Source organism: Solanum dulcamara, chromosome 4 (genome assembly GCF_947179165.1).
Source record: "Solanum dulcamara chromosome 4, daSolDulc1.2, whole genome shotgun sequence".
Classification (NCBI taxonomy): domain Eukaryota; kingdom Viridiplantae; phylum Streptophyta; class Magnoliopsida; order Solanales; family Solanaceae; genus Solanum; species Solanum dulcamara.
The window spans coordinates 29,526,941-29,547,239 of record NC_077240.1 but is presented as its reverse complement, the minus strand read 5'-3'; the positions used below and the strand labels follow the sequence as shown (position 1 = coordinate 29,547,239).

At 35.5% G+C, this 20,299-nt stretch overlaps 1 protein-coding gene across 1 annotated transcript; it reads right to left on the bottom strand.

The window, feature by feature from the left end:
* Positions 1-228: 228 nt before the first annotated feature.
* LOC129887218 (uncharacterized) lies at positions 229-15,251 on the bottom strand. The gene is made up of 12 exons (XM_055962220.1): positions 14,839-15,251; positions 13,277-13,460; positions 5,441-5,509; positions 5,259-5,357; positions 4,308-4,387; positions 3,374-4,196; positions 2,533-3,224; positions 1,545-1,629; positions 1,310-1,361; positions 1,172-1,221; positions 854-901; positions 229-745 (listed from the first exon to the last, which is right to left on the bottom strand). The coding sequence occupies exons 1-12, from the start codon at positions 15,150-15,152 to the stop codon at positions 569-571; spliced, it is 2,673 nt and encodes an 890-aa protein (XP_055818195.1). The 5' UTR covers positions 15,153-15,251; the 3' UTR covers positions 229-568.
* Between the last annotated feature and the right edge of the window lie 5,048 nt (positions 15,252-20,299).

Sequence of the window (20,299 nt, the reverse complement as noted above, 5' to 3'; positions counted from 1 at the left end):
AAGTTCAGGTTTCCACTAGTAATATCAATAGAGGAATAAATTCAATTTTAGAGCCCACAAATTATGCCGATAGAGACATAAGTTTAATTTTAGAACCCACAGCTAATGTCGGACCCTACACATAACAGAAACTTTAGTACATTGGTTTGTACCTTCTTTTTTTTTTTTGTAAGGATTGGTATTTTCACGAGAGGAAGGGTGTTGTTGGTAAGTCACATGCATAAAGGATTTGGGTTCCAAGGACACCATTTATTAAGAAAAATATAAAGACCAGGGTAAGGCAAAATTTACAAGTATAAATTGCCTAATGGTAATAGTTTGCCATTATTATCAATATGTACATTAGCCCAAATGCAACTGCCAGCACTTCCCTTTCCCCCTTCCCAAATCAAACTGTGAGAAAGATTGGCATCCAAAGGAACCAAGTTGAAACAAAAATATGACCCCCCAAGATTTCAGTTTCAGAATAATGTCTGGCATCAGTTGACATATTAATTTAGTTGCAAAAGAAAGCACTAAAATTTCTTGAAAAGGTAGCAGGGAACATTTCATTTACTTCTTAGAACCATCAAATGAGTTGTACAACAGCTGCTACGCGGAGTGCTCCATTTTGGAGAAGGTCAGATACTTCATCAAACAAAAGGGCCGAGCGCCAGCCCCATCCTTTGGGAGCTTTTGGCAGAAGAGTTCCGGTTTGTTTGAAGCTTCCAAACACCATCACTTCTCTCTTTGAAGGAAAAATCAACTGGTTTACCAAATTATTGACAGAAAAAAAAAAGAGAAGCAATTTTAGCATCACATTTGCTGAAGATAACAATACAAGGGCACTGAAACTTAGCCTTCGTAAGTTCACCTGATATCTAGCAGTAACCTTTTCGCGGGAATCGACATACATATGCACCTGAATACACAATACAAGAAAAGATCAAGGACAAGAGAAAATTAACGTTCACTTGTAATTTTACAAAAACAAGAGAGAAGGGAACCGGGGAGGAGGACCTATCAGATTTTACTTGTATTAATCGTTCCAATTAATTAGGAGCTCCAGACTTCAGATATACATATATGTTCATGAATGGTTTTAGTAAGGATTAAGTATAAGAAAATAAAATGATGATCCACACTTACAGAAGCTTCTAATTATTCAAGAAATTACAAAGGAAAAGTTCACCTTTCTAACTGGATCAGCTATTTCCGCCTTCCTACGATGAAGAAATAGCCCTGATATAACAACAGATCAACAAAGTTACAAAAGAGGTAATAAATCTATTTTCATCACGCAGACAATTTTAGAGGAATACAATATTACCAAGTGTTCGGCGTCCCTGAGGGTCTTCATCACTGAAAGCCTGAACACTAACCTAGAGAATGCAAAATGCCAGATTGATTAACTCCTTATTGGTTGCAATAGAAAAAGAAACTGACATTTTTCCCAGATTGATTAACTCCTTATTGGTTGCAAGAGCAAACTCAATCATTTGCATTTTCCCCCGAAGAAATACGTGAGTAATGAAATGCAATAAAGAGTTGAAAGATTCACAAACCTTCCATAAGGAACCAGCATAAAAAAATTCTGGAGAGTGTTTGACTTGGCCATCATTAAGCCTGAGAACATCGTGAAACTCAACCCTGTGAAGCAAGTCAGGTGTAAGTATACACTTTTGTCGGTCATAAAGAGAACGAAAGGATTCTATTTTCACAAAGAGGACACTGTATTCAGAACACAGAATAGAAGGAAATTTACACCAAACAAAGAGGTCTCGCTACTGTAAAGTTGAAATTACGGCAATTAGAGAGATTGTTCAAGGATGGATTTCATTATCCAAAGAAAGAAACATGGAGAAGCGCATAAGAATCTCCCTGTCTCAACTGTTAATTTGTTGGTAACAAAAAAGTAATCAAACATTTTTAGGTAATTCGAATGGATTGCATCTCTTGAAGGACAAAAGGTGCACACTTTTGTACCAAATGATTGCATCTCTTTAGGGAAAAAAGTTACATCTTTCTGCTCCAATCCTAAAAAGTATAACAGAACTATGAGTTTCTTCATAAAGATTTCGACAAGAAATTTGATGTCCCAGATTTTATGACACAATTGCTTTAGAATTTCTTTCTTTTTTCTGATAAGTCATTGCCGTAGGATATCTGAGAGTCGAAAGGGTAGACACATAAATATGGACAGATGGACAGATTTATTTGCAGTTTCTGAAGCTAACAGATCAAATGGGCAATTTCTAAATGATATGGAAAGGTTCACCTTATTACAAAATGTGAACTGGTCACTTGTCATGTTTCATTATAATCAAAAGAATATTCAAGCATGTTGGCTGTATTTGTCTCTTCAATGTAAAAAGAAAATACAATTTCTTCTCAATGGTAAAAGTTACCTGGTTAGGAGCTACATAAACTGATACTTCGAAGAATTAATCCAAGAAAGGAAGCATACAGAACCTAATCTGTGGAACTCAATTCGCATAAAATGAATTGCCATAATGCAGAAGCCAACCAAATATAGCAGAAAGAATAACTTACCCAAACCGAAAGGGAGGAAAGTGACTTAAAGGAGTTTTCATATCCAATGATATAGAAGTACTTCCATTGTCCCACTCTATTCCCATTGCACGTTCAGACGAGCCTAGCATCTGGGGGGAAATACTGCTTGAACTTGGGCCAACAGTTGATGGTCCTTCCAGTCTTCTTTGCAGTTCTGGCTCATAAGCCCTATCTATCCGTTCAACATGAATACTAGCACTATTACTTCCTTCTTGGCTGAGCCCAACCAGAGCAGTAAGTCCATCTCCAGCAAGATCCCCGCTCTGTTCTGCTCTATTTTCTGGGTCATCATTGGCAGGAGACTGTTGACAGTTCCGGTTGCCCATACCAAGTGGTACACGAGAGAAAACAAAACGAGTTGGAGGCCAAGCGACTGCAGGCACAAATGTAGCTCCACGACCAATACCAGCTAGCCCATCATTGGGGCCCCTAACATGAACCCGAACAGGCCTAAACATGCCACTTCCTTCCCTGTGAGTCGAGTCAGTGGCGTACATATTTCCTATATTGTTGGATTGATTGCTCTGATCATGCTCTGACATGTAATATCCAGTAGCCGCAACTCCGCGCGAATGTCCAAAGGGCTGCCGACAAGCACATGCCATACTCCCAAGGCAGCAACTTTTGCAAGTGTCAGCACCAATTTCCTGCACCCGCTGGCTTAAGAGAATCTACAAAAAACACAAGCAGTTTAAAGAGCAAAAATAAAATTAGGAAATAAGATATCTACTATGGTTAGGAATGTCGATGGGCAGCCTATTCTGTCAGCTATCAAAAATAAAAAAGAAAAGCAAAGTGGGGAATAAATATAGTTACAGACCTGCAGCCACAACCCATCGTTCACAGCTTTGCAAGGAAACCCCATTTCTTCAAGTTGCTTTCTCACACTAAGAAGTGCATCAAATGACATGTTACAATATAAAAGTGAGCCACCCTCAAAAATGTTGGCAAAGGCATCATAATCTTCTCTACTTAATCCTGAATGCGCATTTAGGCAAGTTTTGACTTCTCTCCGGCCCACAGTTCTACCACCCCAAGATAGAGGAGTGAAATTGCATCTTTCCCATTCATTCGGAGTCATCAAATTACAGGATGAGCCCATTGATGAGAAGTTCCTCTGATCCCCACAAAGCCAACTGTTGTTATTCAACTGATAGCATGAATCTTCTTCAGATGGCCCTTCCACACCCATACCATTGCCCCCTAATCCACTTGCTCCAGCACTGATTGGCATTTCAATATAAGAACATGAAGATCTGACTTCATCAGCATATAAGAATGAGTTATTTGATGAAGGACGTCCACTGTTGCATGGGTATCTCGACTCCGAGTCTGACTGAAGACAAGCTGATTCTTGCATCTTTTGTTTAGAGTTAGGCACCTCAGTGAGGGAATCAACACTACAATCTGCAAGCTCAACCAAGATATTTTGAGCGTTGTTACAACCATCAATTCCATCTTTTAAGCTTAGGTGTCCTAGTTCAGATTCCACCCCTCTGTCATCAGTTAAATTCTTTGGCAATACTCTGGAAACATCAGAAATTGTACTTGTTCCAACTCCAGAACCAGGACTTTGTTCTTCACGATGTTCTGCCTTGCAAAGAGCATTTTTCGCAAGAAGTGTACATAAAGCTAGTTCAAACCTGTTCAAATTTGCAAGCAGAAAACCAAGATAGAGAAAGAGTTATCAAGCTAAACTAGATTTTCAAATATCATTTTAGCAAGTCCAAATAAAAAATAGCCACGGTTCTCACCTTTTCTTTTCAGTAGGGACCCATAACTCGTCTGAGATCAGTAGAGCATTTAGAGTTGGAGCAGAGAGTTTTGGAAGGACCTGGTCACATGACGGTTAACGGGCCAACTATTTCATGGATTTCATCATAACTCAAAGAAGAAAAGAGAATCATGCATATACAAAAAAAAAATTGAAAATGGTATCGAACATGCATACAATAAATTGAACTGCAGAATCAGGAACTATCTTAAGAACAAAGCAAGGTCTCCATGTGCTTTGTAATGGCAAAGACTGAACCTAGGTAAGTTGCTTTAGCAAAGCAACTAAAATGGAAATAAGCCCATGCCAGAAGATATGCAGGAATCCCTACGTATATGAATTATTCGAAAAGAAAATGGTGTAGATATTTTGCATTGTCATTTAATGAATTACAACTCAAGATAAAACTGTCATCCCCAGTTGCATCACATGTTCAAAAGAAGGTATTTAAATGATAGCAATTCAACAATGAAAAACGTGCACCACTTAACCCTTGCATGCAAAACACCGTTTAACACCTTGATGTGAAAGTGCAGTTTGTTAAAGACATAGTTGAGGTTGCATAAAGAGTTTGGAATAACTGAAAACCCTCACATGGACATTGAGAGAGGTCTTTACTTATCAGTTGCAATAAATTAGGAACAGAAGTGCTTTCAAGAGAAAATTAGTTTCTCCTAATATCACACCATATTAGCAAAGTAGCACCCTGAATATTAGAAGGAAGATAACTAATTGATACACAATACATGTGGTGCAGAAGAGTTTTCTTTTGATAAGGTAATATAAATGTGGTGCAACAGAGTTTCTGCTAGGCTTTGTAACATGTGTCTCCGGAAAAGCTAAAAGCTGTTAATTTAAATAAAAGGAGAAAGCAGAGAGGTACTTCCAATATTCACTGCTTAAAACCTTGGCATGGTTTCCAATTAGTTACCTCTTTCAACTCTATAGCACCACTTTGACATAAGTATCCCCAACAGGCATTTCTAACTCGTTCACCATGTAAACCATAATCTTGGCTTTCAGCGAACACCTAAATTCCAAAAAAATGTGGTTAGCAAAAAACATGAACACGTGGATGATGAAGTAAAAAAATATCGAGCAGCAATCTGGAACCTGGTATGTTAAGAAATTTGATGTCCACAATTCGGATATGATAAAGTCTGTGCAAATTGCACATAAATCCTGCATGAAGAATGTTAAATCTGTAATGTTATGCCGGGAAGGAAAATTAAATATCAAGCAAATTATTGGACACATCAATCAGTAAATTCAGGAGGATTTTTGTTGGTTGATAAATCAAAGTAATTATTGATAAATGATAACACGCCAAGATAATGTCAGCTTTACAGAAAGTGCAATGGCACTGTACATCACACATCCAAAATTTCAACCGTCAACAGAGGTAGGTGTTTCCACTTTGCACCAAAAATATAACCAGAAAAAAAAAAGAGAACTCTTTGACTCTTGAAATAGGGCTCCCTACATCCTCGAAATTCAGGCACACATTTTCAAGTATTCTTGATATTCTCTTCTTCTTTTTTTTTTGAAAATTGGTAATTCGTATTCCTCGGCATTAAGGGCCATGCTGGCCACCTCCAAAAAATTATCAAGAATGAGCCTAGGAAACTCAAACTAATTACAAGGATCCTAGGAAATCTACCAACTGAATTACATCATCTATATTTCCTTCTTTACACCAAAAATGAAAGTTTGCAATACAGTTCTCCTTAATCTTCTGCATGGAGTTAAATCTGTCCTCAAAGCACCTTCCATTCCTTACCTTCCAAACTGTCCACCAGATGCAGGAAGGAATTACTCTCCACCATCTCGTCTGTGATTTGCTACCTCATCTTCTGATCCAACAACTGAGTAGGTCTGATGTATATTCAGGCATGGTCCATTTGACTCCTGTGAGGTTAAAGAAAAGGGGCCACAGTTGAATAGTCACCTTGCAATGCAGGAAAAGGTGGTTGTTTGTCTCTGCATCCTCATTACAGAGGAAGCACCTTGAGGCGATCTGAAACTTCCTCTTTTGTAAAACTTCATGTGTTAGGCAGGCTTTCTTGATCACTTGCCAGGAGAAGCATTTAACCTTAGTTGGAGCCAAGCATCTCCACATCTTTGTCCATGTGCCTGTGCTGCCTCCAGCTTGACCCATGATTTCCAGCTTATACAGTCTATTCACTGAGAACAACCCATCAGTATTATGTCTCCATCTAAGGGAATCTGGAACTGGAGATGAGCCTCTGAATTTGTCAACTTCCTTCATTAGATTAACCACCTATCAATCTCCCAATCATTTAGGTTCCTCCTAAAGCATATGCTCCACCCTTGAGGGGTCCAGGAATCTGCCACAGTAGCGGTACTACATATAGAGAACAAATTTGGGAATGCATCCATGAGGGCCATATGTCCTTGCCAGATTTCCTTCCAAAAGAGAATCTTTGTACCATCACCCACCTTGTAAACTGCCTGACCATTGAGTTTGGTCACTGATTTCTGATGGTTCTCCATACAGAAACACTATAGGTACTGATCACTTCACTTGTACACCAATGGCTTAACTGTCCATATTTGTTCCTAATCACCTCCCTCCATAGAGCTTGATCCTCATTTGCATACCTCCATAACCATTTCAGCAATAAGCAATTGTTGTGTATTGTCAAATTCCTGACCTTTGAATTCTTAAGATGTATGTCGAATTTTGATTTGGATTAAGAAAAGACTACGAAATTTGTTCAATCAATTGTTGTAAAGCCCCGTGGATTTCTAACATTGATAGAGAGTAATTTCGAGCTTAAGCATGCAATTTAATCAAATTCAAGTCACGTGGGGCTACGAGTGTAACAAAGTCATGGGAACACTTGTAATTAACATTGATATAGCTTGGAGTAAATTACAATTCGATGGTATATGTGATTGAATCAGTTGGATGAACCAGTGTCATTAGATTGTTCAGGGATAATTAATTACCCATGATTGAGTGATAATTTAGGGGAGTAGTCATTTTCCATTGATTAGCCATTGATATGTTATGGGAACAAAAATATTAGTGATCATATGCAGTTGAACAAATGACTTAAGAATTGGAACAAAGGGATGCTACGTGTCAAGTGTGAGAAATATTGTAGAAGAATATTATTGAATTGTATATCTCTATTATGACAGAGACCCTATATAGACACTACAATACAATCCTTTACCAACTAGGATACTATTTCTATTCCTATTACTATTCCTATTCCTATTCCTATTCCTATTCTAAGTCGAACTATATATACCTATTCTTATTCTAACATTCCCCTCAAGCTAGTGCATACAAGTCATATGTATGTAGTTTTTTACAAATGTAATTAATATGAGGACCGATGAGGGGCTTGGTGAGATATTTGACAGTCAATCTCAATGTGATCAGTCTTCTCATGAAATACCAAATTTGATGCACAATGCCAGTTAATCTCAATGTGTTTGGTCTTCTCATGAAATACTGGATTTGATGCATAATGTCAATAAAACACAGTGATAAATTTCTGAATTTGTTGAACTTCCCAAACCAAGCTTGAGAAGACTATTTCAGCCCATAGAGTGACTTACACAATCAATGTACAAGGCTACCAGACTCCCCCCGAGCAACAAAACTAGGTGGTTCTCCATGTAGACTTCTTCACAGTGCAACGGTCGCTGGAAAATGCTCAAAATCTGGTATAAAATATATGGATCGTCTTGGAATCAATAGATGAGTCGACATTAAATAAGAAAGTCACAGAAAAACTGGTCGGAACATACTCATGCGTCAGCGTATTAGATTTGATGGTTGAAAGTGGTCACAATCTAAGAAATAAAATTATATGGGTAGGATCGAAATGATGGCACGACCCTACTAATATACTCAATTATATGAGTAGGGTCGGATTGATGGCACGACCTTACTGAAAAAGAGAAATTATATGGGTAGGGTCGGAATGATGATACGACCCCACACAACTAAAAAGTAGTCACTAAAAAGATGGCACAGTGCTACGTAAATTGGATATGAAAAAGTTGTCACCGAAAAGATGCACGGTGTTGAACAAATTAGATATAAGAAAGTAGACACTAGAAAGATGGCGCGATGCTACACAAACTAAATATGAAAAAGTAGTCACCGAAAAGATAGCACGGTGCTACATAAATTAGATATAAGAAAGTAGTCACCGAAAAGATGGCACGGTGCTACACAAACACTGACAGATATGGAGTTGACACAAAACAACCCTAAAAAGTCACCGAAAATTTACGCATGATGACCTGTCTGACTGAGTTTTCTTTCCCTGAATATGGGGTTCATGTATATATCATTAGCCCTACTTTTGTTAACATAACCAATGGCCAGACGAGCAGCATATATGGGTCATGAGCTTCTGTCAAGATCGTAGCAGCTTTAATACCATGTGAGAAATATTGTAGAAGAATATTATTGAATTGTGTATCTATATTATTACAGAGACCCTATTTATAGACACTACAATACAATCCTTTACCAACTAGGATACTATTTACTATTTCTATTCCTATTACTATTCATATTCATATTCATATTCATATTCATATTCATATTCATATTCATAGACTGTATATACCTATTCCTATTCTAACAAGAAGCAAGGATTTTATCTGATCAATGAATGAATGTTGATTTTATTAAGGTGCATGAGGGATAGATACCAAGTATCTAAAATCTATAAGTTGACTGCAATTGCTGAAATAGGCAGTGACCCCTTGCAATTGCACCAAGAGAGGCGTTAATTTTTTTTAGAACCTGGGACAGGTCGCGCATCACACCTAGCCCCATGACGCAGCTGCTGAAGCCCTTTTAAGGCCTTAAGTGTGAGATGTTTTATTAGTTTGGTTTAAGTTCTTGGGAGTTAAGAGAGAAGGAAAAGCTCTTACTCCCTAAATGCTACTTTGAGGTGAGGATTAATTACATTGCTTGGTAGATTTGGTTCATTAAATACATTTCCTAACTATCAAGCATCATGAAAAATATAGATTTTTGAAGAAATTCACAAAAGTGTTTCAAGAATTCTAGGGTTCAACAAAGAGGTAATCCCTTCACTCCAATCTTGTATATAATGCTTCATGGGCATAGTAGACTACACTTTCGAAGAAAGATTTGGATTTAATCATTGATTCATGAAATCCTAGAAAGCTAGTCTTGAAATTGAAAAGTTGTTGGCAAGGGAGATGAATAGTGTTAGGTTTACTTGAACAATATCATTTTGAGCTTTTAAAGGACCGACTAGGTTCCATAACACATGTAATGAACGAATTGGAGTTAAAAATCAAGGATTTGACTTTCAAATTAAGAAATAGATTTTTTGCTAAACTAGTGAAGAACAAAGTGTCGGACACTTAGTTGGTATTGTTGTGAAACGCCATTGAATTATGTAAGTTGGCATCGTTGGATTCTTTGGGGTAAGATTTGGAAAGCAATTCGAAGAATTTTGAAACTTACTATTATGTTGAATTGGTTTTCGAATATGGTTTAATGTAGATCCTAGATTGTTGGGATGAGCGGGTTGGGACTGCACGACTCCTTGTATTGTAAAAAAAGGGCAGCCCGGTGCACTAAAGCTCCCGCTATGCGCAGGGTCCGGGGAAGTATTATTTGTCATATATTTATATAGTAAGAAGTGTAACATTTTTGAAAACCTCTGCATATTGAAATACCATTAGTTGAATCTTTAAAGATGATTTTCATTTGTTAATACTATTACCATGAATTGTGAAAGAATTTTTATTTAATTTTTCCTCAAATGGCTGGATTGGCTATGAAGGCCAAGGTTGATAAATGTCAGTATTTTTGGAGTTACTTGAGTTCACTGATTGGCTTCGGACATGTTCCATGTGATGCCATGAAACTACACGTGTCGATGTAGGCGTAGGACCTACCTTATGGTTTGAAACTATGGTTGAGTGCTTTTTTACATATAAATTTGTATATGTAGATTGTAAATAGTTGGCATCATTGATTCTCTGGGCTAAGATTTGGAAGGCAATTCGAGGTATGTTGAAACTTACTATCTCTTGAAGCTTTTCCCAAAATTCAAATTGTTGAATTGGTGTTTGAATATGGTTTAATGTGAATCCTAGCTTGTTGGGATGAGCGGGTTGGGATTGCACGACTCCTTGCATTGTAAATGGTTTGAATGCTACTCCCTCCGTCCCATTTTATGTGGCACCTTTCCTTTTTAGTTCATCCCAAAAAGAATGTCACCATACTATAATTAGAAACAATTTAACTTTTAAATTCCCCTTTCACCCTTAATGAAATGATTTACAACCACACAAATAGCTAAAGATTGTTTTAAACCACAAGATTTCAAAAGTCTTCCATTTTAATCAAACAACGTGCCAAGTCAAATGGTGCCACCTAAATGATATAGAGTATTTGTCATGATTTTTATGAAGTATGGTGTTGTAACATTTTTGAAAGCCTTTGCATATTGAAATAGCACTTGTTGAATCTTTAAAGATGATTTTCATTTTATTAATATTTTTACCATGAATTGTGAAAGAACTTTTATTTGATTTTTGCTCAAATAGCTGGAATGGCTATGAAGGCCAAGATTACAACAATAACAACAAGCCTAGTATAATCCCACCATGTAGGGTCTGGGAAGGGTAAAGTGTATGCAGACCTAACCCCCACCTTGAAAGGTAGGGCGGCTGTTTCCAAAAGACCCTCGGCTTAAGAGAGAAGAACAAGAGAAGAAAAACAAGAAAAACAAGACATAGGTCAGTAGAACCAAGCATATCGAAAACAATATACAAATATGAATAATGAGAGTGAGAAAGTCAGGGTAGGAAAGACCGGAAAGAAAAGAGCATTAACTACTATAGATAAATAGGATACCCAAAGTAAACCATACCAACAAATGTAAGTAGTAATCAAATGCAGAAATCAAACGTTAATAGACAAATGAACAAGACTACGACTAATATGGAGAAAAGATAAGTCATCTAGCCTACTATCTTAGTCTGAGTCCTCCACAGCCTCCTATCTAAGGTCATGTCCTCGGTGAGCTGATTGATAATGTAAATACTTTTGGGAGTTACTTGAGTTCAACGAGATTGGCTTTGGACATGTTCCGTGTGATGCCATGAAACTACATGTGTAGGTGTAGGCATAGGACCTACCTTATGGCTTGGAACTACGGTCGAGTTCCCCCATGATAAGGTATTATTATGCTACATTATTAGCATTGTTGAGTCTATTCATACAGCACTACGATGAGATGACATGAGCAAGTAGGGTATATGATACTTCTCACTAGGTACATAACCTCGTTGACTCTACATCTTATGCTGGTGATGGTATAGTACTCCTGGTGAATGATGAAATCTCACATGATTTTGATCAAGCTTTAATTCTAAAAAATGAGGACTTTGAAATGTGTTTACTTTGATATTTCCTTTCACTATCTAAATAGAGAATTAATATAAATGCTTCTTTCTTATATCAATGTCTATGCATGCCACTTGATTTCTTTAAATCTTGTCTCACTTCTTGGGGAAACTGTTGTATGATATGTACTAGGCATGTGGAGCTCAGGCCTTTTAGCCATTCAACTTTTGATTTTAGGATTATGGTTGACCATCTTGAACCATGTGGTTAGGACAGTTCCACCTTTTCCAATTGAATACTTTTAGTGTCCACTTACTTCTTGTGGAGCTTAGATTGTTATATGTTTTTTTGAGTCATCGGGGCTTGTCGGGGTTGACTAGCTTAATCCTTGTCATAGAGGTTTCCTTGACGGTAGTGGTTCTTTTGAGTTGTAATTATGGTTATTCATATGACATGTGTGCATGAGACTTTATTATTTTTATGAATATTTCATTTTTTTAAAAAATGTGATTGATTTAACGGTAATATTCATGCATGATTGTCAATACTTCAAAGATTGATATTTCTAAAAGCTTTTGCATACATGATTTAGGTGCACAAGTAGGCATTATTACTTGAGCTGGTTCACTCTGGTTGGGTAGAGTTTCGGGTGCTGGTCACGTGAATTTGGGGTAGATTTATTAAAAGGAAAAGGCCCAAAATTGTTTTAAGGTCTGTTGGGGTTTTAAAAGCAAAGCGCAAATAAAGCATGGGCTTTAATGCAAAAGGCACAAAGGGAGAAAAAATACAAATATATGTTTAGTTCAAGACTATAATCATAAGCATAATAAAAAATATATGAGGCGAATGAATGTATGCCTCAGAACCTTGATGATGACACTGAAGCGCACATTAAGCAATGCGAAGCACTCAACACATTTTGAGCCTCGCTTTAGGGCTTAAGCGCACCTTTGACAACACTGATTTGGGACGTGACAATTGTGATTAAGGAATGGCAATTTAAACACCAACTTGGGCCATGCCTCTAACCTATGAATTCTCAAGACTGTATGTAGCATTTTGATTTGGATTAAGAAATGACTATCAAATTTGTTCAATAAATTTTGATTAAGGAATGGCAATTTAAACACCAAAATGATAGCAGATTCCAGTTACTTCCCTTTTCACAAGGAAAACTGGCTAAGTTTACAAATCCTTTTTCCTCATGAGAAACTTTAAAATAAAACATCCGGAAGAACTAAAAACTTAAAGCTAAACAGAATAGTGAAGACATATAGCAACTGGTATCTAAGAGATAGTAGAATAAGAATATATTTTTTTTTAATAAAACACTTTTTTTGATTTCAAAATACCCTTAGAAGAGTTGCTGCAAATGATCATGCAGGAAGTGCAGATATTTGACGTACAGAAAGTCAATTCTACTGTAACAATATGCAGAAATTTTTTACAGTACGTCTTGGCAAAAGTAATCATACCTCTATCCCTTTTACTAGACTAAACTAATGGCGTTTTCCAGAACACAAGACTGATTAGTAAGCCATTATATGTTTCACATTTCATACCTGAAGATCAAGGAAGGATGCAGCAGCAAGAACGCGGAATGCATTATTATCATTAAGCTTAGGATGGTGTCCATACAGATACGCTAGAGCTATTTCAATAGCCTCCCCATTGACATTGCTATCATCCACTGTCAAGGTCAAAACTGGAGCTTTGGCTTCTTTCCATGGTCCCTGAAGCATATTCCTGTTCATCAAGTACATAAACTAAGAGTTCAAGAAGGTTCACTTACTTGTAATGCAAGGACCAATAATATTATTGTATATATGCAGCTAAATATGAAGGCATAAAACGGAAAAAAACATAACTTCGGTGAATGGCCCTCCAAACTCTTTCTTCCTTGGCATCTGGCCCTCCAACCTTGTGTTCGGAGGTGGACGACCCTTTCCACTAGACACTTGTAATGCATCTTATTAGAAGAACATACAACAGATGGCCTTGGCACTTCTACATGCATGTACATACAGATGGATACTGTGATTAGGGAACAATGGTGAAGGCTCATTTACATGACCCTAATTTGTCAGGATGGTAAGTTTTATAAGGATAGTAAGCATGTAGCCTGTCATCAAACATGCAACAAATGAGACCAGGCGAATTGCAATCTTGAATTACAATTTTTTACCAAGTGGATGTTGCTAATTAAATGATTACAGGAAACATACACTGAGGACCTTGCTTATACTCGAACTGGAACAAGTGCAAGGGTTGCAAGAGCAGTTATGGCTACATGAAGCTAATATCCGATGCCGTGTTTTATCAGTGGCAAAGCAACAATTCTCGAGTTTTACTTCTTCCTTCCCATAAAGAATTACCTTATTTGGAGGTTGAGGGTTAACATATCTAATTTCTGTGTGATTCAGATATAAATTTTATAAATCTTTGTGAAATAAAATGTACATCTTTAGAGACTACATTAAATGTACTGTAGATTAACATTTCTATAAAAATATTCTTAAAACTAGAAAAATCTATTGCGATTATCCAAATAGAATTATAGAAATAGTGGGGAAAAAAATCGCGATGCATGGAGTAATTGATATTGAGGAAAACCCACCACGAAAGTAGCCATAAAACATCAAAACCTCAGCAGAAAATACAGTAATGAAGCAAACAACATAAAGTTCTGTACTTTTCCAACGGAATTATCAATGCAAGTCCTATCAAAGAACGAAAAGAGAGCCAATGAACGAAGTTGATGGGTGCAATAGGAGGCCCAAAACCGCGAATAGAAATCATGAAGTAAAAGCTGAGGAATTTTGTAGTACTCTTTTAACTGATAATGATCAATGAGAACCTAACCAAATTATGTCAAGAGAAAAAACACACCCCACCAAGAATGAAACTTTTGTACTCTGTAACTAATAATTATTGAAGAGAGCCAAACCAAATTACATCAGAAAAAAAAAACTCCACCAAAAACATCAAACCTTCTGCAAAGTAGCCTAAATTAGTGAAGCAAAACTACAGAAAGTTTTGTACTTCTCTAACGGATAGCTACAAATGCAAGTAAAATTATACCAATAATGGAATTAAAGGGTCTAATAGGAGACCCAAAACGAACCTGAAATAAGAACTCCGGGAAAGGATTAAGCGATGAAGGTGATAAGTAGAACCCATGGCTTGAACAATGACATCAGAAAATGAGCCGTTGTTAAAGCCTTCCAATTGAATATGATCACAAAGGGATGTAAGGTTACAATCCAATGCACGAAGTTCATTGCTAGTCCGGTCGTTATCGGAGTGTTGTGGCTGCAATTGAGTTGAGGGTTGTCTTATCGTTTCCATCGGTAAAGATCCTCCTCCTCCGCTGCCGCCGGCGCCGGCGCCGCCGTAGATTCTCTGATGATGATGCCGGTTAGGGTATTGTGGTTCCATTTTATGTAGCCAAAAATGGGTGGATCCTACCGGAAAATTTTGGAATTCAGACACAGAAAAGTTTGGGAAACAAAAAGGGAAAAAAAAATAATCGCCTATAGCCTTTCTAACAAGTCATTTTTATTTATTTTATTTTTGGTTCAAAGTTTTTTTTTTCCTTTTAAATGTGATATTTTAAGTACTTCTAATTTTATAATATAAAAAATTGTGACATATTTTAAATACTTCTAATTTATATAGAAATTATTGATATATTTATATGTACTTCATAAAAATAGGGAATTTTTTAAAAAGTAAAACGTACAACCCAATACAATATTGTAACAACCCCTAAAATGTTGTATGTCGGTATTTTAATTCTCGACGAAAATAATACAGCCTCTGTATTTTGGGCATAACTTTTCATAGGTTGGTCTAAATTAGGTGATTCAAATTTCTGGATAACCACAACATCCTTACCTACAACTTTCATGAAGAACATATCTTAAGATTCGGAGTATAAGTAGGTCAAATAAATTAATCTTTGCAAGATATAGTACTGTGACGGAATTGAGTGTTTATAGAAGAAAATTCATATCTCACTGTAGGTTGCTCCAAATTGGTTGATTCTTGAACGATATGAAACTAGACTTCCATATCTATAATTCTTATGAAGACACCAAATCCTAATAAGGAATTTATCTTATTCAAACGCAGCTTCGAAAAAGAGTATTCTGTTAAAAAGAACTCATCTTACCTACCATGGAAACATCTATATACATTTGACATCATTCATGACATAAATTGTCCTCCATTTAACATCATCCATGACATCAATATATTCCATTAAATTTTCAGATTTTTCTTTATAATTATTTTATTTATTGTTATGTCACTCTTTCCCACCTATAAATACCCACCTTATTTCCTCATTTTATTCATCAAGCTTTCTTAAGCATTTCTTCTCTCTATATACTTCTTCTCAAATATAGTTTTAGTTTTAGTAGTATAAAAATACTACTCCAGTTATTCTTATACTCCGGATAGTACACAAAACGTTCCGGCAAGAAGAAAAGGTTAGGGGTCCAAGAGTGTTCAAATTCGGAGTAAACCTTCGGATTTAAGGTATGTAAGGCTTTCATAGCATTGGATTGAGTTCGTCCATGTGCCAAATATTTAAATTCATTATAAGTGAGTTATAGTTGAGTTTTATCCAAATCTTGAATTCTAAATAAATTAATTCTTCTTCTATTGAGTTTGATATATTTATGCATTAATACTATTATTATTGTTATCTCTCATATTATTGGAATTATTGTTCATGGCTACTTTCCCATGAATCCTAATTGATTTGATGTTTATAAATATTTTTACACATGTTTTGAGTAAAGATGATGGCTTTTATTATTTTCATTGATAAAAAGAAAGTTATATGAATTAATACTATATATGTATTTTATTGAGTTTTGAAAAAGCAAAAGAGTTGAGTTTGAATGAATTTGAGAAAATGATATTTTGAGCAAGATATTTTGATGAGATGTAAATGATGTTTTTGGAAGTATAATGATTGATGAACATGAAATGAGATGAGTTTGATGATTTAAATTAAAGTCCAATGAGACTAGATGATGAGTTTAATATGAGCACATATTTTGGGAGTAGTATTGAACACCGAGTTGGGTAAGAGTTTAACTGACTCAAACCCCAGAACTACGTAGCCAGCGTAGGATGGAGGCTACGCCTCTTAAGTCCCAAAAAGAGGACTTTGATGAGTGGATCCAAGATGGTGATGTCCTTTACCCTGGCAAGGTATTGGATGGATGTGGCAACGACATCGCTTCGTTGTATCATCGCTAGCTCATAAGTGATGGTTGTCGGTTAGAGAAACTCCCAACTGAGTAAGCATTGCTTATTACTATTACTTTTATTATTATATTTTAAACTTGCATTACATATTGATATTGAGCTGATGTTGAGTTCTGAGCTGAGTTTTCTTGAGAGGAGTTTCTTAACATTTGTCCTTACCTTCCTGCCATTTTACATACTCGTACATTCCACGTACTGACGTCATTCGACCTGCATCATTTTATGATGCAGATACAGGTGTTAGATATCCTCAACATGCGCATCGTTGAAGATCATTTCTTTTCGGCTATTTGGTGAGTCCTTCTTGTATTCGAAGGAACTCCTTATCCTTTTATTATTGTTGAGTGTGATGTTTCTTTTGAGGTAGCCATGGACATGTCATTGGCACCATCTAAGAGTATTAGAGGCTTCATAGACATAGTTTGATGATGTAATCCGAGTAGTTCTCCTTAGAAACTACTTCTTCTAAGAATTATCTATTTTTTCTTTGATTATGACAAGCCCACATTAGTATTCTTAAGTCTTCCGCTGATGAATAAATAATAAATGAGACCAAGTGGTTCTCTCAGAAGCCAGAAATAGTTTCTGAGTGCCGGCCACGCCTAGGGTACCCTCTCGGGGCGTGACAAATATATTGCATTTGTTGTTAATAAGTGAATGTTCATACGATTCACTGTTACTGTAAATCAATAGTATTTTTACTGTAGATTAATAGTATTTTCACTGTAGTTCTAGCATTTTTTTCAATAAATTTTGCCTATAAAAGGTAGTCATTATGCAATATAGAAACGTACACACACATCAAAAATATTACTACTCTATTTTTCTCTTCCGTTGCCATTTTTTCTTTTTCTCTTTATCTTCCTTTATTATACTTCTTTCTTTGCTATCTATCTATATATTATTATTATTATTATTATTATTGTTATTATTATTATTATTATTATTATTATTATTTTATGATACTTTATCAGCACGAAACTCTAATTTTCTCTGGATAAGTTAACTTCTATCTCGGGTATTGAAGAAATTTAATTTTAGTTGTCTTTGTTATTTCTAAATTAATTTTTATCTCAGTTTTCATTATTTCAAATTTATCAAAGCTTGAGTCTGTTGCCCTTGACATTACTGCAAAAAATTATTTGTCATGGATCCTTAATGCTGAAATTCACCTTGATGCTAAAGGTCTTGGTGATACAATTAAACAAGAAAATAAAGCACCAAACCAAGATAAAGCGAAGGTCATGATTTTTCTCCATCGTCATCTTCACGAAGGATTAAAAATTGAATATATTTAACTGTAAAACACCCTCTTGAATTATGGACTAATTTGAAGAATCGATATGACCACCTAAAACTTACAGTGTTACCAAAAGCTCGATATGATAGATACCTTCGATTTCAAGATTTTAAAACTGTATCTGAGTATAATTCTGTTATTCACAAAGTAAGTTCCATATTAAAATTATGTGGAAAAATTATCACTGATGATAACTTACTTGAGAAAACTTTTTTCACTTTTCACGCTTCAAATGTTTTACTACAACAACAATACCGTGAAAAGGGGTTTAAGAAACATTCTGAACTAATTACTTGTCTACTTGTGGCTGAGCAAAATAATACTTTGTTGATGAAAAATCATGAAGTATATCTCACTAGGTCTGCTCCATTCCCTGAAACAAATGTTGTAGCAGCACATAATCAGTCTGAATCAAGACAAAATAATTATCGTGGCCGCGGCCTTATCCGTGGTCGTGGACGTGGGCGAGGACGTGGTAGAGGATGAAATAATTATCGCCATCATGGTAAAAATAAACATGAGAACAATAAAGTTTCTCAAAATAATCCTTCTAGAGGTACAATCAATATTTGGCATCGGTGTGGTATGAAGGGTCATTGGCCATGTGATTGTCATACTCCCGATCATTTTGTGAGACTTTATCAAGCCTCTCTCAAAAGAAAAGATAATAATGTGGAGGCACACTTGAATTTTCGAAATGATGACAATGAAGCAAGTCCCTCAAATAAATATGAAGATATTGAGGCAAATCTTGCTATATAAAGATAATGATTTTGAAGGCCTCCCAAATATTACTCACTTGGAAGCTGAAGACTTCTATGAGAATATTGACTGAAGAACTGATCATCTAACTGGAATAAAAAATTATTTTCCTATTATGTTTGCTACTATGTTTTCCTTCTTAAATGTTTTTCATAAGGCATTATGTCTTATTAATTTTTACATTTTTAGTGCATTTTCTTAAGATTTCTTATGTTGTTAGTTTTCATGTTCTTATAATGTATCTTTTTTTATGAAAATTAAAAAAAAATTCAGTCATCAATTGGATCCAAAATCAATTATAATAATATGTGTCTTATCGATAGTGGCACAACACACACTATTTTAAGAGATAAAAAATATTTCTCTTATTTGATTGTGAAAGAAGATAATGTTAATATAATATCTGGTAGTACAAGTTTAATTGAAGGATCCAAAAAAGCTAAAGTTGTATTTATCGAACGAACAAATTTGATAATTAATGAAACATTATATTGTAGTAAGACTCAAAGAAACTTATTAGGTTTCAAAGACATTCGTTAAAATGGATATCATATTGAAACTACAAATGATGAAAAGAATGAATATCTTTATATTACTACAATGATGTCGGGAAGTAAATTTATACTTGAAAAGTTACCTGTTTTTTCATCCGGTTTATACTTCACAAATATTAGCATGGTTGAAACACATGCCATAGTAAATCAAAGGTTTACTAACTCAAATGATTTTATTATTTGGCATGACCGATTGAGCCATCTCAGATCTAATATTTTACAAAATATTGCAAATCACTATCTCATTTAGATTCTCGTACAAATAAGTATAAACTGGAAGTTTAAAATATAATTCATTTGCAAAATATTGCAAATCAACTAACAAAAACATTCACTGACCTATCAAGAGTTACTAAATCTTATATTTCAGCTGCTAATGCTCCAATTCGAGTTGAAGTCGCAATAGAACAATTAATTAATGTAAATGAGTTTGAACCACGCTTAAAATGTGGTAGACCGATCAGTTTCAGAGATAAAAATCCTCGAAAAAAAGGAGCAAAGAATCAAGATGGTCATAATGTGGAAGAACTTACTCAAGAAGACCGAGGAGACTTAACAATTGATAAAATATTGAAAGAGGTTGAGGTGCCTGAAAATAATGAAGAAATTTCAATAAATTATGCCTCATCAGAAAAAATATGGAACCGAAATAATGTAATTGTCGGCAGTAGTTTTGTTTATAATGT

Coding starts and splice junctions, on each gene's coding strand:
- LOC129887218 (XM_055962220.1), bottom strand. CDS start 15,152: ATGGAACCACAATACCCTAACCGGCATCATCATCAGAGAATCTACGGC. Junction 13,461..14,838: donor TCCCGGAGTTCTTATTTCAG/GTTCGTTTTGGG, acceptor CTTGATGAACAG/GAATATGCTTCAGGGACCAT. Junction 5,358..5,440: donor CAAATTTCTTAACATACCAG/GTTCCAGATTGC, acceptor TTTGGAATTTAG/GTGTTCGCTGAAAGCCAAGA.